Source organism: Oratosquilla oratoria, chromosome 17 (genome assembly GCF_046742065.1).
Source record: "Oratosquilla oratoria isolate Oo_2021 chromosome 17, ASM4674206v1, whole genome shotgun sequence".
Classification (NCBI taxonomy): domain Eukaryota; kingdom Metazoa; phylum Arthropoda; class Malacostraca; order Stomatopoda; family Squillidae; genus Oratosquilla; species Oratosquilla oratoria.
This window is the reverse complement of record NC_134793.1, coordinates 17,768,624-17,789,329: the sequence shown is the minus strand read 5'-3', so window position 1 is coordinate 17,789,329 and position 20,706 is coordinate 17,768,624. Positions and strand designations below refer to the sequence as shown.

At 39.8% G+C, this 20,706-nt stretch overlaps 1 protein-coding gene across 1 annotated transcript; it reads right to left on the bottom strand.

Annotated features, from left to right (window-relative positions):
• Window positions 1-372: 372 nt before the first annotated feature.
• Window positions 373-19,876, bottom strand: Noc2 (Nucleolar complex protein 2). The gene is made up of 14 exons (XM_076200503.1): window positions 19,653-19,876; window positions 17,491-17,587; window positions 16,827-17,026; window positions 15,552-15,661; window positions 14,492-14,613; window positions 12,200-12,354; window positions 10,677-10,904; window positions 10,338-10,526; window positions 7,420-7,539; window positions 5,991-6,122; window positions 4,881-5,096; window positions 4,568-4,723; window positions 1,930-2,159; window positions 373-783 (listed from the first exon to the last, which is right to left on the bottom strand). Exons 1-14 carry the CDS (start codon window positions 19,806-19,808, stop codon window positions 456-458), a joined length of 2,439 nt encoding a protein of 812 aa, XP_076056618.1. The 5' UTR covers window positions 19,809-19,876; the 3' UTR covers window positions 373-455.
• Window positions 19,877-20,706: the final 830 nt, after the last annotated feature.

Sequence of the window (20,706 nt, the reverse complement as noted above, 5' to 3'; positions counted from 1 at the left end):
GTTTTAATTTTTCATGAGAGAAAATATGAAAAGGAGAGGAGTCCCTAGTCTTCTTTTTTACCCTTATTTACTTACCAAACTGGGAACCTCGCTGGCTGAGCAGGTTAGGGCGTCGTTACTTGCGGCAAAGGTCAAGGTGAGGGCGGTTCGAATCCTGCCACCAGTGAAGTTGAACCAAGGGCATGGTTCATTAAATTCCACACTACAAAGCCCTCTGTGAGGGGCACTGTCCTAGCCTCCCGATAAGGGGGAGTGTGACGTTAAACCATATCATCATTATCATCATCACTTACCAAACTGGGAAATGTGGTGGTACTTGTCCCCTGGTCACAGGGTGAGGACATTGGTAACATCAATGATAAAAACAAAATGTTCACTTTTAAAACTTTAATCATATAAAAAAAATCTTTAGTAACAATATTATAATTCCTTACTTGTTCCAAATGTTGCTACTATTATTCATCACTATCATCACTTCCTACCCCAAAGTCGTCATCATCTTCATCCTCGTCCTCTAAGTCAGAGAGTCTTAATTCCTGAACAACATCACCACTGACACCCTCTTTATCATCATTCATGTCATCCATGGAAACTGATTCAATTTTATGTGCCTTCTTGGTTTTCTTTGCTGGAGGAGCTTCATCTTCATCAATTTCTTCACCATCCATGTTACTTTCTTCAACATTTTCATCATCTTTAATGCTGTCATCATCATCAATATCATCGTCATCATCACCTTCTTCTACCTCTTTATTTTGTGTCTTACCCTTTTTGGACAGGAACCTGAAAAAAGTTCATTACATAAATCTAAATATACATTCTTGTACATGCAAGACCAAATTTGAGCTAGGTGTCAGAGAGACTTGTCTCTCTGCCAACCATCTTCAAAACCTGTTGACTCACTTCCATTATACATGCAGAGGTGCTCATTTGGTTTCTAGACCAGGCCCAAGTTCTCTATAAACTTCAACTGTATTTTCTCCACTTTTTACATAAAAACTAACAACCAATAACTGCTCTCCTCCTTGAAAGTAACCCATTCTTCTACTGTTCCCCTGATACTCCCCCCCTATCCCTCACCACCTCCCTCAAATCTTTCAGTTTTTTGGTATTCTTTCTCCTTTCCCTTCTCATTTCACTTGTCCACCCTCAGTACTTCTCTACCTCACACCCTTTTACTCCCCCTCTACTACACTCTCAATTTCCCTTCTACCCGATTTATAAAGACCTGTAAGCATCAACATCCAGAGCTCTTCCAATCCTCCCTCTGCATATCATATCACTATATTGTACATTAATACCTTCTCAACTACCCTCCTCTCCATCCTTTCCTATATATACTTATAGCTGTCTCTTCTAAATCAGCATTTACTATCATCAACGTCTAACATTTCTCCATGATAGTTCTTACGACTCGATAACTCCCTACTACTCCATCTATTTGCTCATCTCCTCCAATATTGAGATCTATTAACACCATACTTATATTCCTCCCCAGTCTCTATACATTCTTCACTTTTCTTACAAAATCCCTCATCTCCCATCCCAATTTCACCTTTGCCCATATTATCTTTGAAGACACTTCCCTTCACCACATTTACCTATATCTCACCACTTTCCAATATGTTTTCCAATATCTCAGTCACCCATGGAGTTCTTGGTCCAGTATTACCAAGAGTAACAAAGAACAAGAATGGCAGATTGCCAATGAAAATGATTACCAGCTGTCTGCCAATTAATCAGTTCAACTGTACTAAAAACCATGATATGGGGTATCTTAGTGTATCAATGATGACTGAAGTTGATAACCATTCATCATTTCTACATATAAAAGAAATAGTTCTTGATGTTTTGACATACCCTGTAATACCAACATGAAAATGTCCATACTTCTACCTAAATGTATGCTATACTACCAATTTTACTAACCTTTCATCATCATCATCATCTTCATCTGTATCAGATTCGAAGAGCTCTTTCATTTCTTCCTTGTCTTTGGCTTTATGTTTCTCTTCCAACTCTTTCCTTCTCACCACTGGTAGACCATAGTCATCCATTTTATTCGACTGAGAAGCACCACGTAGTTGTTCCTTTTCTCGGATCTTACGCCAACTATTGTAGTACTTTTCTAGCGGAGTACCAGCTTGCCGGGTTGCAATCTATAAATATCACACACTCATTATATGTACATCAAGTCTCTTTTGCCCTTTTAAGGGGGCAGTGGCCAAGTTAAAACACACCTGACAACATAAGCAAATAAAAACCATTCAGTCATTCCTCCCATCTCAGCACCTCAGGTAAGAAGGGTCACCCTGTCCTTTGCTACAAAGCTCAGGTCAAATGCAATGCAACAAAGCACAGCTTTCCATAGCAAACTCCAACAGCTAAAGCTAATTTACCCCAACTGCTTCTTCAAAGAGACAGGGATGACTCTTCATAAACGAGGAGCCAAGATGAGAGGGAAACAAGGGTGGAGGTTGAGAGTGCAATGGGTGGTAGTGGGTGCATGACTGAGTTGGCTACCCCCCTTATAAGGGGAAAGAAGTTCTTGGTATATAGATAGACAGATAGCTTCATCAAATTGTAATTCCTCTTCTCACCTGCCCAAAATAATTTAGACCTAAAGAGTACATCCCTTCAAGCTGCATCATCTTTTCATCCATTCACAACCTCTTTCCATCCACTCCTATCTTTTGCACTCTCTCTTCCCTATCCCATACATTTGCAACATCTCCCAAAATACCTTCCTGTCTACTCTATCATATATGCCTTCTCCAAATCCATAAATGCCTAAGACATTCTTAACTTTTGCCAAAAACTTCATGCATATCTCCCTAACTACAGATAGCAAAACTTCTCATTTTCAATCAATTGATAATTGTTGCCTCAAGTTCCACTAGGCGGAAAACCTGCAGCCCCACAGTGGTTGGCAATGGTCCTCAGAATCTCTAACAGATCTCTCTTAGAAAAGATCTGGCCTGCTGTCTATGTTGCATCAGTGTGGAACTGTTTCAATATCACCAGCTCAAAGTGTATGGAGAAAAGAGCAGTTATTGGTTGAGAGCTCTCCATGTATGAAAAAGTGTAAGAAATATAGTCAAAGTTGTTAAAGAGAAATTTCGGGACCAGTTTAGAGACCAAGTACCAGACCTCCTAATGGAGATGAGGGGGTTGATGGATTTTGAAAATGGGCAGCTTTCTTGTCCCTCTTGCCAGACCACCATATATGACTTACCCATTATGGGTGTCACTTTTCAACACCTGTTAACCTTCTCTCCTCCATCAGACATTTGGTCTCTAGATTAAACTGAAGATCTCTCTCTATTAACTTCAAGAAATAGATGACAAACTATCTTGTTAGCAGGGGATATGATTTCTCAAAGCCAACTTGTGTCTACGACCAAAACTACACCAATGTCCACAAAGGAGTGCTAATATCACCAGTGCTGTTTAACATTTTTACACATGACCTTCTCCCCAAATCTAGAAAACAGGGCAGGACTCACAGTAATGGTTATAAACTGGACAAATTTAGATTTAAAAAGGAAATAGGCAAGAATTGGTTTACTAATAGGGTGGTCGACGAATGGAATAAACTTAGTAACCATGTAGTAAGCTCTGAAACTATCAGTTGTTTTAAGAAATGATTAGACAACTTTATGGATGGGGATGGCAGGTGGTGATGGATACAGAGCTGCCTAGTGTAGGCCTTATGGTTTCTTGCAGTCTCCTTCACTCTTACGTTCTTAAAACATCAAAGCTCTCATATATGCAGATGCATACATACATACTGTACATATACCAAGGCTTTTTCCCCCTTACAAGGGAGGTAGCCAAAAAGAAAAAGGCATAAAATCATTCCCACCCATTCCATCCCTAAATACACTCCACTTCCCTCCACCCTCCCTCTTATCTATATGCAGATGACCTTACTATAATTGCACAATACCACAATTACAAGGCTATCTATCTATATATAGGATGCTTGATGGCCAAACGGGTTAGTGTTGTTACTCGTGGTGAAGGTCAAGATGATGGCCATTCAAACCCTGCTCGGGGCGAGTTGCACCAAGGGCATGGTTCATTAAATTCCATACCACAAAGTCCACTATAAGAGGCACCATCCTAGCCTCCCGATAGGGGGAGTTTGTGATGTTAAACCAAATCTATCTATATACTAATAGGTTTCTTCCCCCTTATAAGGGAGGTAGCCAGCCAAGGCATACACCCACCCTCACCCATCCCACTCCCATACGTCACCCATTTCTCTCCCTTTCATCTTAGCTCCTTGTGGATGAAGGGGCATCCCTGTCTCCTACCCATTGCCACGGTCAGAAGCAATGCAACAAGACACACCAAATCCACAGTAGGGCCAGCCATTTCATTTACACAGCAATCCTCCTTCCTCATCCTCTCATGCAAAAATAGAAAACACAAAAAAATCCCCTCAGGCTGCTACAAACCTTCAGGATATATCTCAGAGCTGGAACCATGACTGACACAAAGCAACTGGTCCATGCTATACTCTAATACTATAGTGTATTACTGAAAAGGTAGTGCAACCTACCTCCCATTCTTTTGCAGCTGTTACATCGCTGATTGAAAAGGAGACACCTTTTCTTCGCTCTTCAATGAAGCTGCTGTTCTCTGTGATCTTGGCCACTAATTGTTTAACCTTCTTGGTGTAGTTGGGAACTTTGCATTTTTTCAGGAATCCTTTCAGCTGAATAAATATTGGAAAAGTATATAAAACATTAAAAAAGTAAACAAAAAAGCAAAATTTATTGAACCCAATATGGATGAGTAAGAGATATAAATTCCATATCTTCAATAATGTGACTTGTGTTGTCCTGTAATGCAAAGGATACATCAGCACTAACCTGTAGTACTGCAGGGACTGCCAATTCTGGAAAGCCAATTGAAGCACTTTCTGCTGCCATGTATGAAATCATACCATCATATACATTGTCCACAACCCCATCTTTAAAAGCAGACTCTTGTACTTGTGACTTTGACAGCTTGAGCATACACAACCAATTGAATGGCCGTACTGAGGCCTTTTTATGTTGTTTGTTCAAGTTTGTATCGTTTAATACCTGGAAGAAAAAAAAAGTCTGACCAAAACTTTATCGGAAAATCTATAACTTCATAAATAAAACTAAGTCCCATACCTACCCACATGTAACTAAAACAATTCAGTGCAAAGCTAATGGGAAATGGCTGATATACTGTCGTTATAGGGAGAAAATGATGATGAGCCAGGAGGTGCATAGGTGCAGCCAAATCTGTCACCTTTACCCTGTGCTTGAACTGTTGGGGCAGGTAACAATCACCACTGGGAGTCAGAGTGAAGTGCAGGATTTGAACCCACAGTTAAGCAAATCCAAGACCAGCATGCATCTGATTACACCACCAGCACACATCTATAGGAATAGATTATATGCATCCCTCAGCATATGAGGACACCAACGTCAGCATCATGAGGTGTGAGTGGGCATGCAAGGATGCCAGCACTGACATCCTGATTATCTTTACTTTGAAGTTATAGCTGAGTGACCCCTGGATTCTGTGAACAGGCTTAATCACATTTTCCGCAGTTATCCATATTCAGGGTGAAAGATTGAAAGGAAAATATTACAGTTGTAACTTTATATCTTATAATGCACGTATTGTGATGCAACATCAAATCATCATATATCAGGCAGCCTAACACTTGCACAGGAATATTCTACTTGTATTAAAAAGGTTAATGATTGAAGGATGCAACTTGTCAGAGTAAGGGAGGGAGAGAAGGTAGGAGAGGCTCCAAGAGGACTATCTAGCAATATACTGAGGTGCTTGAGGTGCTCTTCCCCCTATAAAGAAGGTAGCCAGCCAAGGCACACACCCACTCCCACCCACTGTTTCCCTCTCACCTTTGTTCCTCTTGGATGATGGGTAATCCCTGTCCCACTGCCTACAAGATACAAAGCATGATGTATTACACTTACAGTCAAAAGGAAGGGCAACACAGGAATGAAAGTGCCAGTGCTTCGTGAGAGCTGCGTCAAGATATTGCACACGTGGAAAGTCAAAGGATGGTATTTTGCTGTGGGAAGCAGCTTCAAGGTGCCAATTGCAATCTGCAAAGAAACAAATAAATAAGCCTCTGTCATTACATTATAATCCCATCATAAATGATTGAATGGAAATGAAAACAGTTAATATTGTTTTTATCAGGACTCTCAGTTCCTAAGAACATCATTAATATAATTTTCTATTACCAAACTACAATACAAGATTTAAAAATATATATATATACAATGGGGGTGGAATGGGTGGAAGCGGGATTATGCCTGTTGAGTTTGGCTACCTTCCTTGTAAGGGGGAAAAAGACTTTGGTATGTATTTACAATTAGGTAAATATATATACCAAAGGCTTTTTCCCCCTTACAAAGGAGATAGCCAAAGTCAACAGGCATAATTCTACTCCCGCCCATTCCACCCCCATTCACCACCCCTCCCTCCCTCCCTATCATCTTGGCTCCTCCTGGATGACGGGTCATCCCTGCATTTCACATATCACCCTGGATCAGAAGCAATGCAGCAGGACACAGCACATCCACAGCAAGACTGCTTCATCTAATCGGCGACCTCCCTCTCCATCCCCTCATGCAATAACATTGAAGATGGGGAGCAATTCTTTTGGGCTGCATCAAAATATTATTCACACATAACCACTCTTTAGGCCCCCCTTATCTCCCAACCACTCCCTTGCATACACAGCCATTCTCCACTCACCCCTATATTCTGCCTTCTCCCTTCCTTCCTCAACTCCTCTTTAAGCAAGAGTACATACGAGTACAAAATCACATGAAGTTGAGGTGGAGCTGAATTATAGAGTAAAGGAGGCAAGATAGGTAGCCAAGCCAAAAACCAAATACCCATTCCACTCTTATCCACCACCCTTTCCTCCCTCTCATCTTAGCTCATGGATGATGGGCCATCCCTGTATCCCGCCCACTGCCCTGGGTCAAAAGCATTACTCTTAGTGCATTAATAAAATATATTAATAGCTACAACTATGCAAAATATTTCCAACATAACTTGTGACTGAATCTTAACCCTCTCCTTGATTTTCACATGTTGTACAGGCTCATTTTTTTGATAAACATTTTACAAAACAATACAAGTAATATTATACTTTTTTTTACTAATTCTAAGAAGAAATCATATCACATCATTTTATGTGTTTAAACTAAAACCCAATATTTACGTACCTAGTTCAATAATATCATTGAACATATCAGATAATGGCTCAAGAGCTATGGCAATATTCATATACTTTTCAAATTCAAAACATTAGATCTGACTGCACTTAATAAGAATAAACAACCCCAGGTGCCTCTGTGCAAAACAGGTTACAGCAATGTGTCTCACCTGTGTTAGGGGATATATCAAGGCTTGGAGGGCTTCACTGGGATGAGTTTTGCCTAAGAGTTCTGCCCAGAGATGAAGACAATGGATGAACTGCCAATTATACACCAGTTGAATCTTCTCCTGAAATTAAGATGGTTTACAAATAACTCAAGCACACAATACAGTTGCATGAATCACTTTAAATACCAAGAAGACTTTCGGGACAAAATAATGTACCATAAATACTTTGTTTATACTTGGGTCAGCAGGTTTTCATAAAACAAACAAATTAAAACATGCACAAAATCTGTCACCCAACAAATATATCAGCAAGATTGTGGGAGAAATGTATTGATTCCTGCAAAACATCAAGGTGACTTTTTACTATGTGGATGTAAGATTGGACGAGTCAAAGCACATACTTACCTTACACCCATCCAAAAACCCATTCATTATCCCTCCCATCTTAGCTACATGACGTGCAAGCAAATGGCGGCACTGTCAACCGGAAGAGGATGAAGAATTGGAAGGAGAAGACCCGGGTACCTCCTGAATGCAAATGTGTTGATCAACCCCCACTTCTGCGAGATGTGGTTCCAAGGGACCATTACCAGTTCCCTGGCCCAGGCCAAAAAAAATTGCTCTAGTCTTTCTATTACACAAACAGCATACTACTCAGACATCTACTACAAGCTTCACCCCACATCACAACACATACATACATATATATAGCCAAAACCAAAGGAGATAGCCAAAATACACTCTCAACCATTTCATCCCCACATACTCCGCTCCCATTCACCACCCCTCTCTCCCTCCCTCTTTTCTTAGTTCCTCCCTGCATCTCACCCACTGCCCTGGGTCAGAAGCAATGTAGCAACACACAGCACATCCACAGCAAGGCTGCTTTATTTTATTGGTGACCTCCACTTTTCTGTCCCCTCATGCAGAAAAAGAGAAGACAGGGAGAAACCCCTTTGGTACGTTCATACATACTCCCTCACCCCCTTCCCCCATCCACCTTCTTCCATGCATCATGGCATCATCCATACACAACCATTTTCCACTCACCCCTGTCTGTCTTCTCCTTTCCTTCCTGCAACAGACATTCCCCTCTTTCCCAATGCCCCTTTTACTCCATCCATCCATCTCATCCTTGGTCACCTCCTCATGTTGACTCCCTCCATGTCTGCCTTTCACACTTCTTTTACTAGTTTTTCTTCACATGTCTTCCAACCATCTCAATACTCTTTCAACATCTCCCAATTCCATTTCCACTCCTGCCCTCCCCCTCACCTCCACGTTTCTCACCCTATCCAGACTAGTAAGCCCTACCATACTTCTCAGGCATTTCATCTCAAACACATTTAAACTCTTCCTCTCTTATGTTCCAGGTTTCTGCCCCATGCAGTGCTACCAGCACAATCACCCCTTCATATAATTTCCTCTTAGCATCCATTCCCAAATGTCTATTTTTCATTACACTTTTTAATCCCTCAAGGCATTTACTCGCTTCTCTCAATCTACATTCTACCTACACCCCAACTCCTCCCTTTCCCACCACATTTACCTCCAAGTATCTAAAACTATTCACTTCCTCCAGTCTCACTCCCTTAATACTCAATTCCAGTTTGCTGCCACATTCTCCCATTGTACATCTCATCACCTTGCTTTTACCCACATTAATCTTCAACTCCCTTCTTTTGCACACCTTTCCAAACTGTCACTAACTTCCTTAATCCCTACACTGATCCTGCCACAAGCAGTGTTGTCAGCAAACAACTGGCTTATCTCCCACTTTTCTCCATTATATTTAACCATCTCCTATCCCCTACCCATTACCCTTGTGTTTACCTCTTGCACTATCCCATCCATGTATAAATTGAACAGCCAAGGCAACATAACACATCCCTGGTAAAGTCCCACCTAACCTCAAACCACTCACTCTCTCCATTTCTGATTCTAATACATGTTCTACTACTCTCGTTAACTCTTTACTGCTCTTAACAGCTTTCCTCCCATCCCATATATCCACAATACCTCACAGAGTGCCTTCCTGTCTACCATCATAAGCCTTTCCCAAATCCATAATCCACACACACACACACACACATATATATATATATATATATATATATATATATATATATATATATATATATATATATATATTATATATATATATATATATATATATATATATATATCACATATACACATATTATGATCACAAAATAAACAAGTTGAAACCAACCATTAAACAACACCCTTGTCCATCAAAACCCTCAAGACAATAATCAATCTGTTGCCCCTGGTCTCTCTTGAAAAGATCCATGACCATCAGGTAACCAGCAACCCCTCCAAATATTCGCATACATACATACATACACACATACTGTGACTGAAGCAATTGTGTGAATAAAGCCTAAAGATTGCATCACACAACCACTTTACAAGTTCTTAGGCCTTCTGAGATATGGAATAAAAAACAAGACATCATTCTGAATGACACTGAACTACACACACGCACTCTCTCTCTCTCTCTTTGCCAATAAAATATACTTTTGCACATAACATCTTCAAATATGGCTTCTGTAAAGCCATAGTTATGGAATTATGAGAAGGATTCATGTATACATTAAAGAAGAATGTACAGATTATGGCAACGATCTGTTCCCTGAGATGGGTGTACCTGGGATATACCAGCAGTATTGTTTGGAAAGGGATGAGGTAAAATCTTTGCATGGCAAGTTCAAAGGAGTGAAAGAAACATGCAATGGTAATCAAAGGGAAGATTTTCCTTCCCCCATGCCTAACCATTCAGCCACCACCCTTATAATGGGAAAAAAACCTTTTGGTGTACATGTACATACGACTAGCCACCTAATTCTGTGGGCAGTGGCTGACTGGATGAACTGCACTATGTGATTCATACTTACTTTCTTTTTCACCATAATGGCATTACGAAGATGGAATGCCATTTGCCTGATGTAGACAAAAGCTTGTCTGTAAGCCAAGGTGTGATCCATAGCATACAGCTCTACTAGGGAGAGCCGCATGAAGTCTATCATCCCCCATGTCGACGGAGAGGTGAAGCGGCAGTTACGGACATATGACAAATACAGCCTCTGTGGAAGACATAATATTTCAGTACTAATTATGGACACAATTTCACAATTCTCAAGTGCATATGTAATACATGAAGCACAAATCTGTTAAAAACCATTAATGAAATGTTTCTTCCATTCTAAAAGTTGATTCACTAAATTGTACTTCACCTTTAAAGTCCAATCCAAAAAATCTTGTGGTAGTGCCTTAACAAGCCTGAGGATTGCAATGAACGCCAACACACGAATCTTCTTGTCGCTTACACCCCAGAAAGTGATCAGACGCCTAAGGAGTACCCGACACACACTTGGGTGCCCTGCATAATAGCCTAACAGTGGAATGATGCCTCTACTAAGAACCGATTCTGCAATGGCTGGTTCTGCCACTCTCTCACACAACTGAGGGGGAAAAAACACATTTACATATAAGAACTTTTTTATACAAATTCCAACCCTATCATGGTTAAAGTAAACAATAACTTGACCCTCCTAAGTTCTTCATTATATATATATATATATATATATATATATATATATATATATATATATATATATATATATATATATATATATATATATATATATATATATATATATATATATATATATATATATATAAAATTCTACTTAACCTTCTACCTTTTATAATCAAAGATATATATCAAAGAGATTTTTTATTCTTAGAAGATTATCCCTGTTCCCTGCTACACTGCTATTGTCAAAGACAATGCAGCAAAACAGTACTTTCATGGCAGGGTCCAACGACCAACACAATTTTTTTTTATAAATATACTATTGCATTAACAACATCCCATCTTTCCATACAGTGCTAAGATGGAAGGGACAACAAATGGATTTTGGATGGATATTACTTTATGCTTTGACTTGGCTACTCCACTAATAAAATGACAGTTCTATGTATGAGTCCTCAATCCCAAATCCACTGGGCCCAAGAACCCTTAATCAACTTTAACTGCATTTCCTCCACTTTTGAAATATATGGAAAGCAAACAACCAGTGCAAGCTTCCTTCCTACTACTATCGGCTAGTGACACAGCTCCGTACTACTACAATACAGACATCAGGACTTGCCAATGCCTGTGGGGCTGTAGGTTTCCTATCTACTTTGCCTGTGGGGCTGTAGGTTTTCTATCTACCTTGCCTATGGGGCTGTAGGTTTCTTATCTACCTACCTATATACGAAAGGTTTCTTCACCCTAATAAAGAAGGTAGCCAGCCAAGACATACAACCACTCCCATCCATTTGTTTCCCTTTCATCACCTTAGCTCCTCTTGGATGAAGGGTCATCCCTGTCTCTCACATACTGCCCAGGTCATCACCAATGCAGCAACATAAGTTTCCAGTCAGCAAAAAGTGACCCAACAACTGATTGACTGAATACCATATCCCTTATCTATTCTTTTAAACATAAGTATTCACAAATAAATTACTTTGGTTACATATCAACAGTTCTTGAAAAATTAATATTCTTCAAGATTATTGATTTTATCATTATAAATTTATCAATTCTAATATTAACCTAAAGAACTGAAATGGAAAATTCACTAAATAACTTTTTGTGATTCAACCTCTTATCATCTAAAGAGTAATAACAGAAAATGGCAATATCAATTCCAACAATTCATCCCTAAAATTACATGAAATGCTCTACAAAACAATTAAATACACAAACCATCGCTAGATCCTTAAGGTATGGTTTGATGTAGTTCCTCATTTTGCACCACCGCTTGCTCTTGGCTGGATCATCATTTGGATTCTTCAGCTGCAAAATTTTCTGGAGTGCTGGGGCAACATGCCTCAGGCATAACCGCACCATGGAGTTAAATACTGTCCACAAAAACAATTCCTCAATAAGCCAATGACCTTAACCATTTTACTTTTTAAATTAGTTAATACAGAATCTTGATCACAACACAGACAGGTCCTAATATCTCAAGCAATAACATGGATTTTTTTCAATTTCCACATACAGATGTATACATACATATCACACATACACTAAAGCCCCCTTTCCCCCCTTAAAAGTGGGGTAGAACAGTCAAAGCATATCCTCATCAAATACAAACTGAATTTAAGGACTCCTCCCACATCATCACTAGGATGAAGGACATGCCTGACCTATTACACTGCATAGGTTAAAGGCAATGCAGTGAGGCAAAGCTCTTCCACAGCAGAGCTCAACAGCTAGAGCTGATTCACCCCCCACTGTTTCATCATATGGCAACCCCTATCACCATCCACCCAGCATAAGTCATAAAGCATACGAGAATTTTTTTTTCAGGCTGCACCATCCTCTCATGCATTCACTTCCATCTTTTGCATTCTCTTTCCTGTTCCACTGGACTTGATTAACCCCTTCCATACGGTGCCGCACACGTAGGCGTCATGGACTTAGATCTCGGTGGCAGCAGCCAATGCCAGCCGTACGACGTGTTGTAATAATACTCGCATCATAAAATATAGTCACCGCTTATATCGATCGTTCTCTCTTCACCCGTGAATTTTGATAACCATAGAAAATGCGATTACAAAAGAATTAGAAAGAATGTCATTATGGAGGGGCGACTACAATAAATATAATCAAGACGCCGATATGGCAGCCTCGCGAATACACTCGCTCCCCATGACGCCTACGTGTGCGGCACCGTATGGAAGGGGTTAAAATAAAATAATATGCCTCTGGGACTGATAACAGGTACTTGCATGTAGTGGTCCTACAAGAAGGGCACCAGTCATCTCCTGAAACCCATCTTCAAACCCCAATGACTTCCTCACTTCCATTTATATGAACAGCCTTCAGACTGGGTCCAAGATTTCTCTTAATCAATTTCAACTGTATCACCTCCATCTTTAAACTAATACATCATAAACTAATACATCATAAACTTCAATCCAAACATTCTTCCCACAGAGATCAGGGGTGGGGGTGGGGTGGATTCCAATCACCAAAGTTTTTGAGGTACATACATACATACATATACCAAGGCTTTTTCCCCCTTTCAAGGGAGGTAGCCAAAAAGGGAAAGGCATAAAAACACTCCCACCCATTTCATCCCTAAATACACTCCACACCCCTCCCACCCTCCCTCTCATCTGAGCACCTCCTGGATGACGGGTCATCCCTGCACCCTGCCCACAGCCCTGGGTCAGAAGCAGTGTCGCAAGACACAGCACATCCACAGCAAGGCCGCTTCATTTAATCGGCGACCCCCCCCTCTCCGTCCCCCCTTGCATATAAGGAGAGGACGGGGAGAAATCCCTTCGGGCTGCGTCAAAATTTACTCACACATATTAGGTAATACCTAATTAAAAATAATAAAATAAAACTATGTATCTCATTTTTTTTCTAACCAAAGTACTTTTTTCACCCAATCTGCCATTACGTGTAATGTAACATGGCTACGCCACAAGACAAAAATCCCCACCTCTTTCCCTCCCCTCACACATACCTCTCCTTCCTTCCCACTTACAAAATGCTAAAATTGCTCATTAAACACTTTCCCAGCACTGCTTCTGGTTCATCCCTGGTGTACCCCACTCATGGAACAGGTCTTTGTCTATACCTTCTACTCCAACTTTGTCACTCCAGTACATTTTCACTTATTCAATATCCAGCTTCAATCTATCCTCAGCCACAAGTGCAAGGTCATAAAATATATATATATATATATATATATATTGAGACATTCTGACAGGTTGATGTAAGCGGAATAGGAAACACAGGAGTCTTAGTCTTGAGTTTATTCCTGACTAGTTTCGCAGGTATGCTTTTTCAATAAAATAATAATAATAATAATAATAATAATAATAATAATAATAATAATAATAATAATAATAATAATAATAATAATAAAATAATAAAAATAATAATCATAATAATAATAATAAATAATAATAATAATAATAATAAAAAGCCTTACCTCCTCCTCCTCTTTTTACAAACATAGCAAATTGTTTAACTTACTTTGTGGACCTTCAATGGTATATCTGCTTGAGAGTCCAGCACCCGCTTCCTCCTCACTGCCCTTGATACTTTCAATAGCTGCCAAGAAGGCCTGCTCAACTTCCCGAAATGCATTCAAAGGCCTATAATAAAAATGATGAGAATCAAACGTGCATTTATGGTAATATGTAAATGAGTAACTTTCCTGAAAGTTAATTAAAGTGCAATTAACTCATGATAAGAACCAACATAACCATAGAAGATGATGGTGAGGAGAAGGAAGAGGAGGACCAGCAGAAGCAGGAGGAACAGCATAAGGAGGTGGAAGAAGAAAAGGTGAGGAATGAGGCAGAAGTGGAAGATGAAGAAGAAAAGTTAAAGACAAAGAACAGGAGAAAGATAATGAAGAGGAGGAGAAAGAATACGAGGGAGAGAAAAGGAACAAAAAATTAGACAATAAATAAATTTCCACACATTTTGCAGCAAGTACTTTTTTCTATTTAACCTAACATTTCTCAGGATACAATAGTGCAAACTCATTGTCTGTGCTTCACATGAGCAGTGGCCTCAGACATGAAGGAATGAGAAAAATATCACTTGCAGCTGCTACTCATTGTAATTAACACAAATGGCCTGGTCATAAGACTGATAGCCTAAATTATACAATAATGATGTCATGCAGATTGTAACTACACAATGTATGACTGAAAACTTCGTTAAGCGAGTTCTATTCCAAGTTGTAACTGTACAACACGAGTGTGGTTTATGAAAGCTTTGCAAAATGAGGACTTAATCAAGTAAGTTTTTTATCAAAAACAAAAAGTCCTATACTGAAGTTCATACATAATAAAAAATCAATACAAAAATATGAGCACAAATGAATTCCCATAATCTTTTATATTCCCTTAAGCTCGTTGACCCAAAGAAGCCCCTTATAGAATTGGCTAACACCACACAATATCATTCACCTCTATGACTGAGCTAAAGGGGGGCTTAAGAACTCTTTACCCAATTTTTTTTCTGCCCCTAACCTGCATAAAATCATCCTGCAGTAGCCATAACAAAAAACAGAAATACCTACTGTGGTCCTGCAAGTTCTTCTTCCCAATCTTTAATCATTGAAGCTGTGACCATGTTGTCTCCTCTTTTCTGCATACCTTCTTCCTCTATATCACTAACATCACTATCTTCCTAGGGTATTCAGAAACAGGTAAGCATAGCCACTCAATTAATTTTCTAGAACAAATTATAGAATTATAATCCATATTACCTATACAGTAGAACAATGGTCTAACACAATCCATTTTCATTTATTAATTTCAAGTGCTGGTGGCATAATCATAAGTATGCAGGTCTTGCATCCTCTTACTCATAGGTTAGAGTCCTGTACTTCTCTACATTTCCTAGAAGTGAGTGTTACCTGGCCCAACAGTCCAAATGCATAGAGCAAAGTTGTTAAATTTAGTCACACTTAAATACCTTTTGGTGTAATCTCCTCACTCTGAGGTTTATTAGATTTCCTCAATGGATTAAAATCACCTGGTATCATTCCCACAACCCCAATCTATAACTGACAGGTTGAGCCTGATGGAGATGAAAAAGTTGCCCAATGCTCCATGAAGAAAATAGTAGAATTGTTTAGTTATTGTAGCTATGTGCCAACCATAATATCAAATCAACATTCTACTATATAATAATGTTTATATTTTCTTTAACAAGTATATCCAGTATTTAAGACTGATAATTAAACTTATCATGCAGTCAATATATCTATGTCTGTATACCAAGGGCTTTTTCCCCCTTACCTGGGAGGTAGCCAAATCAAAAAGCAAGTACCCACAACCACCCATCTCATTCCACTTCCATCCACCACCTTTTCCCACCTCTCATCTTAGCTCATGGATTACTGGTTATCCCTGTATCCTGCCCAATGCCCTGGGTCAGAAGCAATGTAGCATGACACAACACATGCAGAAAAAGAGAAGCGGGGGAAAAATCCCTTCAGACTGCATCAAAATATCATTCACACATTACCACTCCCTAAATTCCCCACCCACCCCCTCCCATGCATCACAGCACCATCCATACACAACCTTTCTCCACTCACTCCTATCTCCTGTCTTCTCCCTTCCTTACTCAGCAGACATTACCCTCTTGCTCAACACCCTCTTCACCCCATCCATCCACCTCATCCTTGGCCGTCCCCTCAAATTCACTCCCTCCACCTCTTTTACTATTGCTTCTTCACTCATTCTTTCTATGTGTCCAAACCATCCCAGTGCTCTTTCATCAACCCTATATGTGAGCAATGTATATTGTGATTCAAGACATGTGTTCATATCTGTCCTTAGTTTACCTCAAGCTCTTCTGGAGGTTGAAAAATCTTTCCCCCTCTTTCATCATCATCATCATCCTCATCATCAGAGCTCTGGAGACCCATGACATCTTCTGACTGCATTATTGTGTTGTAAAAATCTGGATCATTTTTCTTCAACTTTTCAAGGTACTCTTTTCTGCTGAGCTTTGTTGGGGCATCAAGTTCTTCAGATTCATCCTCTGAAATTGAAGGAACTCAGATGATTATCCCACATGAGAAATAAGTAACTAAATAAGTGAAACACAAAATAAAACTGAAAATAATTATATGATAACAACTGTTGGATTGAGTTTCACTGACTGATAACCCATAGTTTAACAAAGGCTATCAATAGTCCTCAGGTCCTTCCACAGACCTCTTGAAAGGATGTAGTCACCAGTTGTTCACTCTTCCTACATGAAAAGGTGGAGGAAACAAGAGTTGAAGCTGACTGAGAGACCTTGGGTACAGCCTAGAGACCAAGTGTCATAGACTAAGGCACCTCCAGATGCAGGAGAGAGATTTGACAGCTTTTGAAGATTGGCACTAGGTACTACTCACCTTATAGAACCACCACTAGCAGGTACTTATCTGGCCCTGAATGAAGGAAAAGACACTACATCCATTTTTATAAATAAAAATCTGCAACCTGTCATTAACTCACCTTCACTTTCTTCATCTTCTTTGGCACCCTTCTTCATGATATTGTCATCCTTTGCAGGAGTGGGTTCCAGCATGTCATCATCACTTCCACTATCATCCTACAATAATAAAATAAGTCTTTAAATCATGCAGAAATCATAGAAATCATGCAGAAATTATAGAGTAAGTCCTGCATCATCCAATCAATTAATGAATTAGTCTACAGTTGAGCAAGGCCTTTCTCATACTACTCCATTCTCCATACATCATACTATATAACTGGTTTCACCTCTAACTGGAGGTGATGGAGGTGGTGGAGGTGGAGGAGGAGGAGGAGGAGGAGGAGGAGGAGGAGGAGGAGGAGGAGGAGGAGGAGGAGGAGGAGGAGGAGGAGGAGGAGGAGGAGGAGGAGGTGGTGGTGGGAGGAGGAGGAGGAGGAGGAGGAGGAGGAGGAGGAGGAGGAGGAGGAAGAGGAGGTGGTAGGAGGAAAAAAAATAGTTAAGAGAGAGAAATATGGCTCAACTTCACTACACTATCATCATAACAGGAAACAGTTATCATTACACATTTCAGACAATTTTCTATTAAATAATTTTCATTAGATGAGAATAATAACAAATCTTATATGTGACTATCTATTCAACTGCATCCCAAGGTGTATGTACAAGATATATAGATCGACAGCCATTTCCTTCCTGAAAGAGAGCTCAGAACTCATATATGACCAATCTATGGGTAATACTATGTCTATGACCTTACATTCACACACACCCCCAACTCCCCGCCCACGAGAGTTGGAGTAATGACTCGCAGCGCAGCAATACCAAAATTATTTTCAGCCCTGGGCAGAATTCGAACCTGGACCTCCGTAGTGGCAACTGGGAACTCTATCAACCATGCCATCAAGTCGTGGTGTGGTGTCACCTGTATGATCGTGCTCAAGCTCAAATCAAGGTGCTATCCTGGGTGACTACCCTCATCATCCATGTAATGTCAATCTCTGCCACCGACTCTAACACCTTGCCAAAGGTGGTGCTGGCTGCCTACCTCATTCGAGAAGAACTCTGACTTATCCCATCTTCATTATATATATGTATATGTATATGTATGTATATATATATATATACATATTTATATATATATATATATATATATATATATATATATATATATATATATATATATATATATTTCTAAACAGAAATGTAGTAGCACATTTGATTTGTAAATTACACACAGGAACCCACAGTCGGAGAAAGAATAAATTTCGAATAAAGAAAAATCCTATAATATTTCAGCTATCAACTGTAGCCCTCTTCAGGAAAGTACTTTCCTGAAGAGGGCTACAGTTGATAGCCGAAATATAAGATTTTTCTTTATTCGAAGTTTATTCTTTCTCTGACTGTGGGTTCCTGTGTGTAATATATATATATATATATATATATAGTAATATACCGATGTTGCCTAGAAGTAATTTGGATTTACTCATATGGATTCCACGAATAAACATTCTGGCAAACACTAATGAATCATGACTTGAAAATCTACAACAGTCTGTATCACAAAATACCATAAAAAAGGGGAAATCCAGAGACTAGAAGCAGTTCAAAGAAGCTTCACCCGTCAGATACAGGGGATGAGGGAACTGAATTACTGGGACCGCCTCAAAGAACTCAATCTATTCTCCCAACAAAGAAGGAGAGACCGGTACAGAGCAATCTACCTGTGGAAGATCCTAGAAAAACATACACCAGACCCCACAAACTCTTCTACACTGCACTCACTACACAACAAACGAACAGGGCGAAAGTGCAAAAGAAGAACCCTTCCAACCAAAGCCCCAGAGCGAATCAAGACTTTACTTGCTGCCAGCCTGGGGCACGAAGGGCCGAGGATCTTCAATGCACTCCCCAAACAAATAAGAGACATAACAGGCTGCACGGTGGACACATTCAAGGCTGGACTGGACAGATACTTATCGTCCTTACCTGATGAACCACCGGTACCAGGCTATACAGTGAACTGTCGGGCAGCCTCAAATTCCATCCCGGATCAAGTAGACCTACTAGCTAGGGACGCCAGAACCGGATTCAGCGGCGGATCACCGTGACTGTGAGGGATCAACCTCAGAACAACACCAAGTAAACCAAGTAAGTAAGTAAGTAAACATCGAAATAACAGTACCTCATCATCCTGGACATACGAGAACATGTCATCTACACTTAATTCCTTTAGGTCTTTGTTCTTATTTTTCGCCCCAGGCACTTTCTGCTTCTTCTTATTCTTACCCAGTTTTCTTTTCATTGGGTTAGAATTTTGTGTCTTTTTCGCAGTTTTCATCGTAATAAACTTTCGGCACTCCTCTACACGTGTATTGTCGCTCCACACCACTGAACGTAAACATTGAGTTGCCACTTCCCAAATTATTGACTCCGAGTCCCATCTTAAAATAGGACTCACGAGTTATGAAAAGGACACACGGCAGACTAAGTCGCAAATCTTTTTGGATCGCATATTGCGCAAAGAAAATGTTAGCAATGTTGAGGGCAAATGTTGGAAGTGTTTCACTAAATCTAGTGATGTGCATTTATAACGTAGGGTGGAAAAAATGCGAGCCAAAGATGAATGCAAATCACAATGAAATTGTTTATCAAAAGAGGCGCATTATCAAAATAAAATAAAGACTTTGTAAATTCTGGTTTTATCAAGAACTGAAGTACAATTATAAAGCAAAGATAATCCACAACACGTTGCTACAAGTTGAGTTGATAATGTAGATCTGGAGTCACAGGCATAAGCCTCTTCCTGCAGGAAATCATCCATGCAAGATTCATGTAAGTTAATAGCGAGTATGTGAGGGAAGATGTCGGTCAACCATCACTGGATCTAGACTCTATTTTCCAAGGACCTAAACTGCAATAAGATATCGCAATAACAAGGGAAGGTGTTAAGAAAAAACTTAAGGGACCGGATGGTAACAAAGTTCAAGGACCAAATGGAGTTACGTCACCTTTGGTACTCAAGGAATGTGCAGAAATTCTTTGCGACCCATTTTTGGACATATCTAAAACCTCATTGGAGACCGGTGTGGTCCCAGATGACTGGAGGGGAGCAAATATATCTCCTATTTACAAAAAAAAAAACCAGTAAAACAGAACCCCTTAATTATAGACCTGTCTCACTTACTAGCGTTTTGTCAAAGCTAATAGAAGGCATAATAAGAGAGCCTAGTAGACCA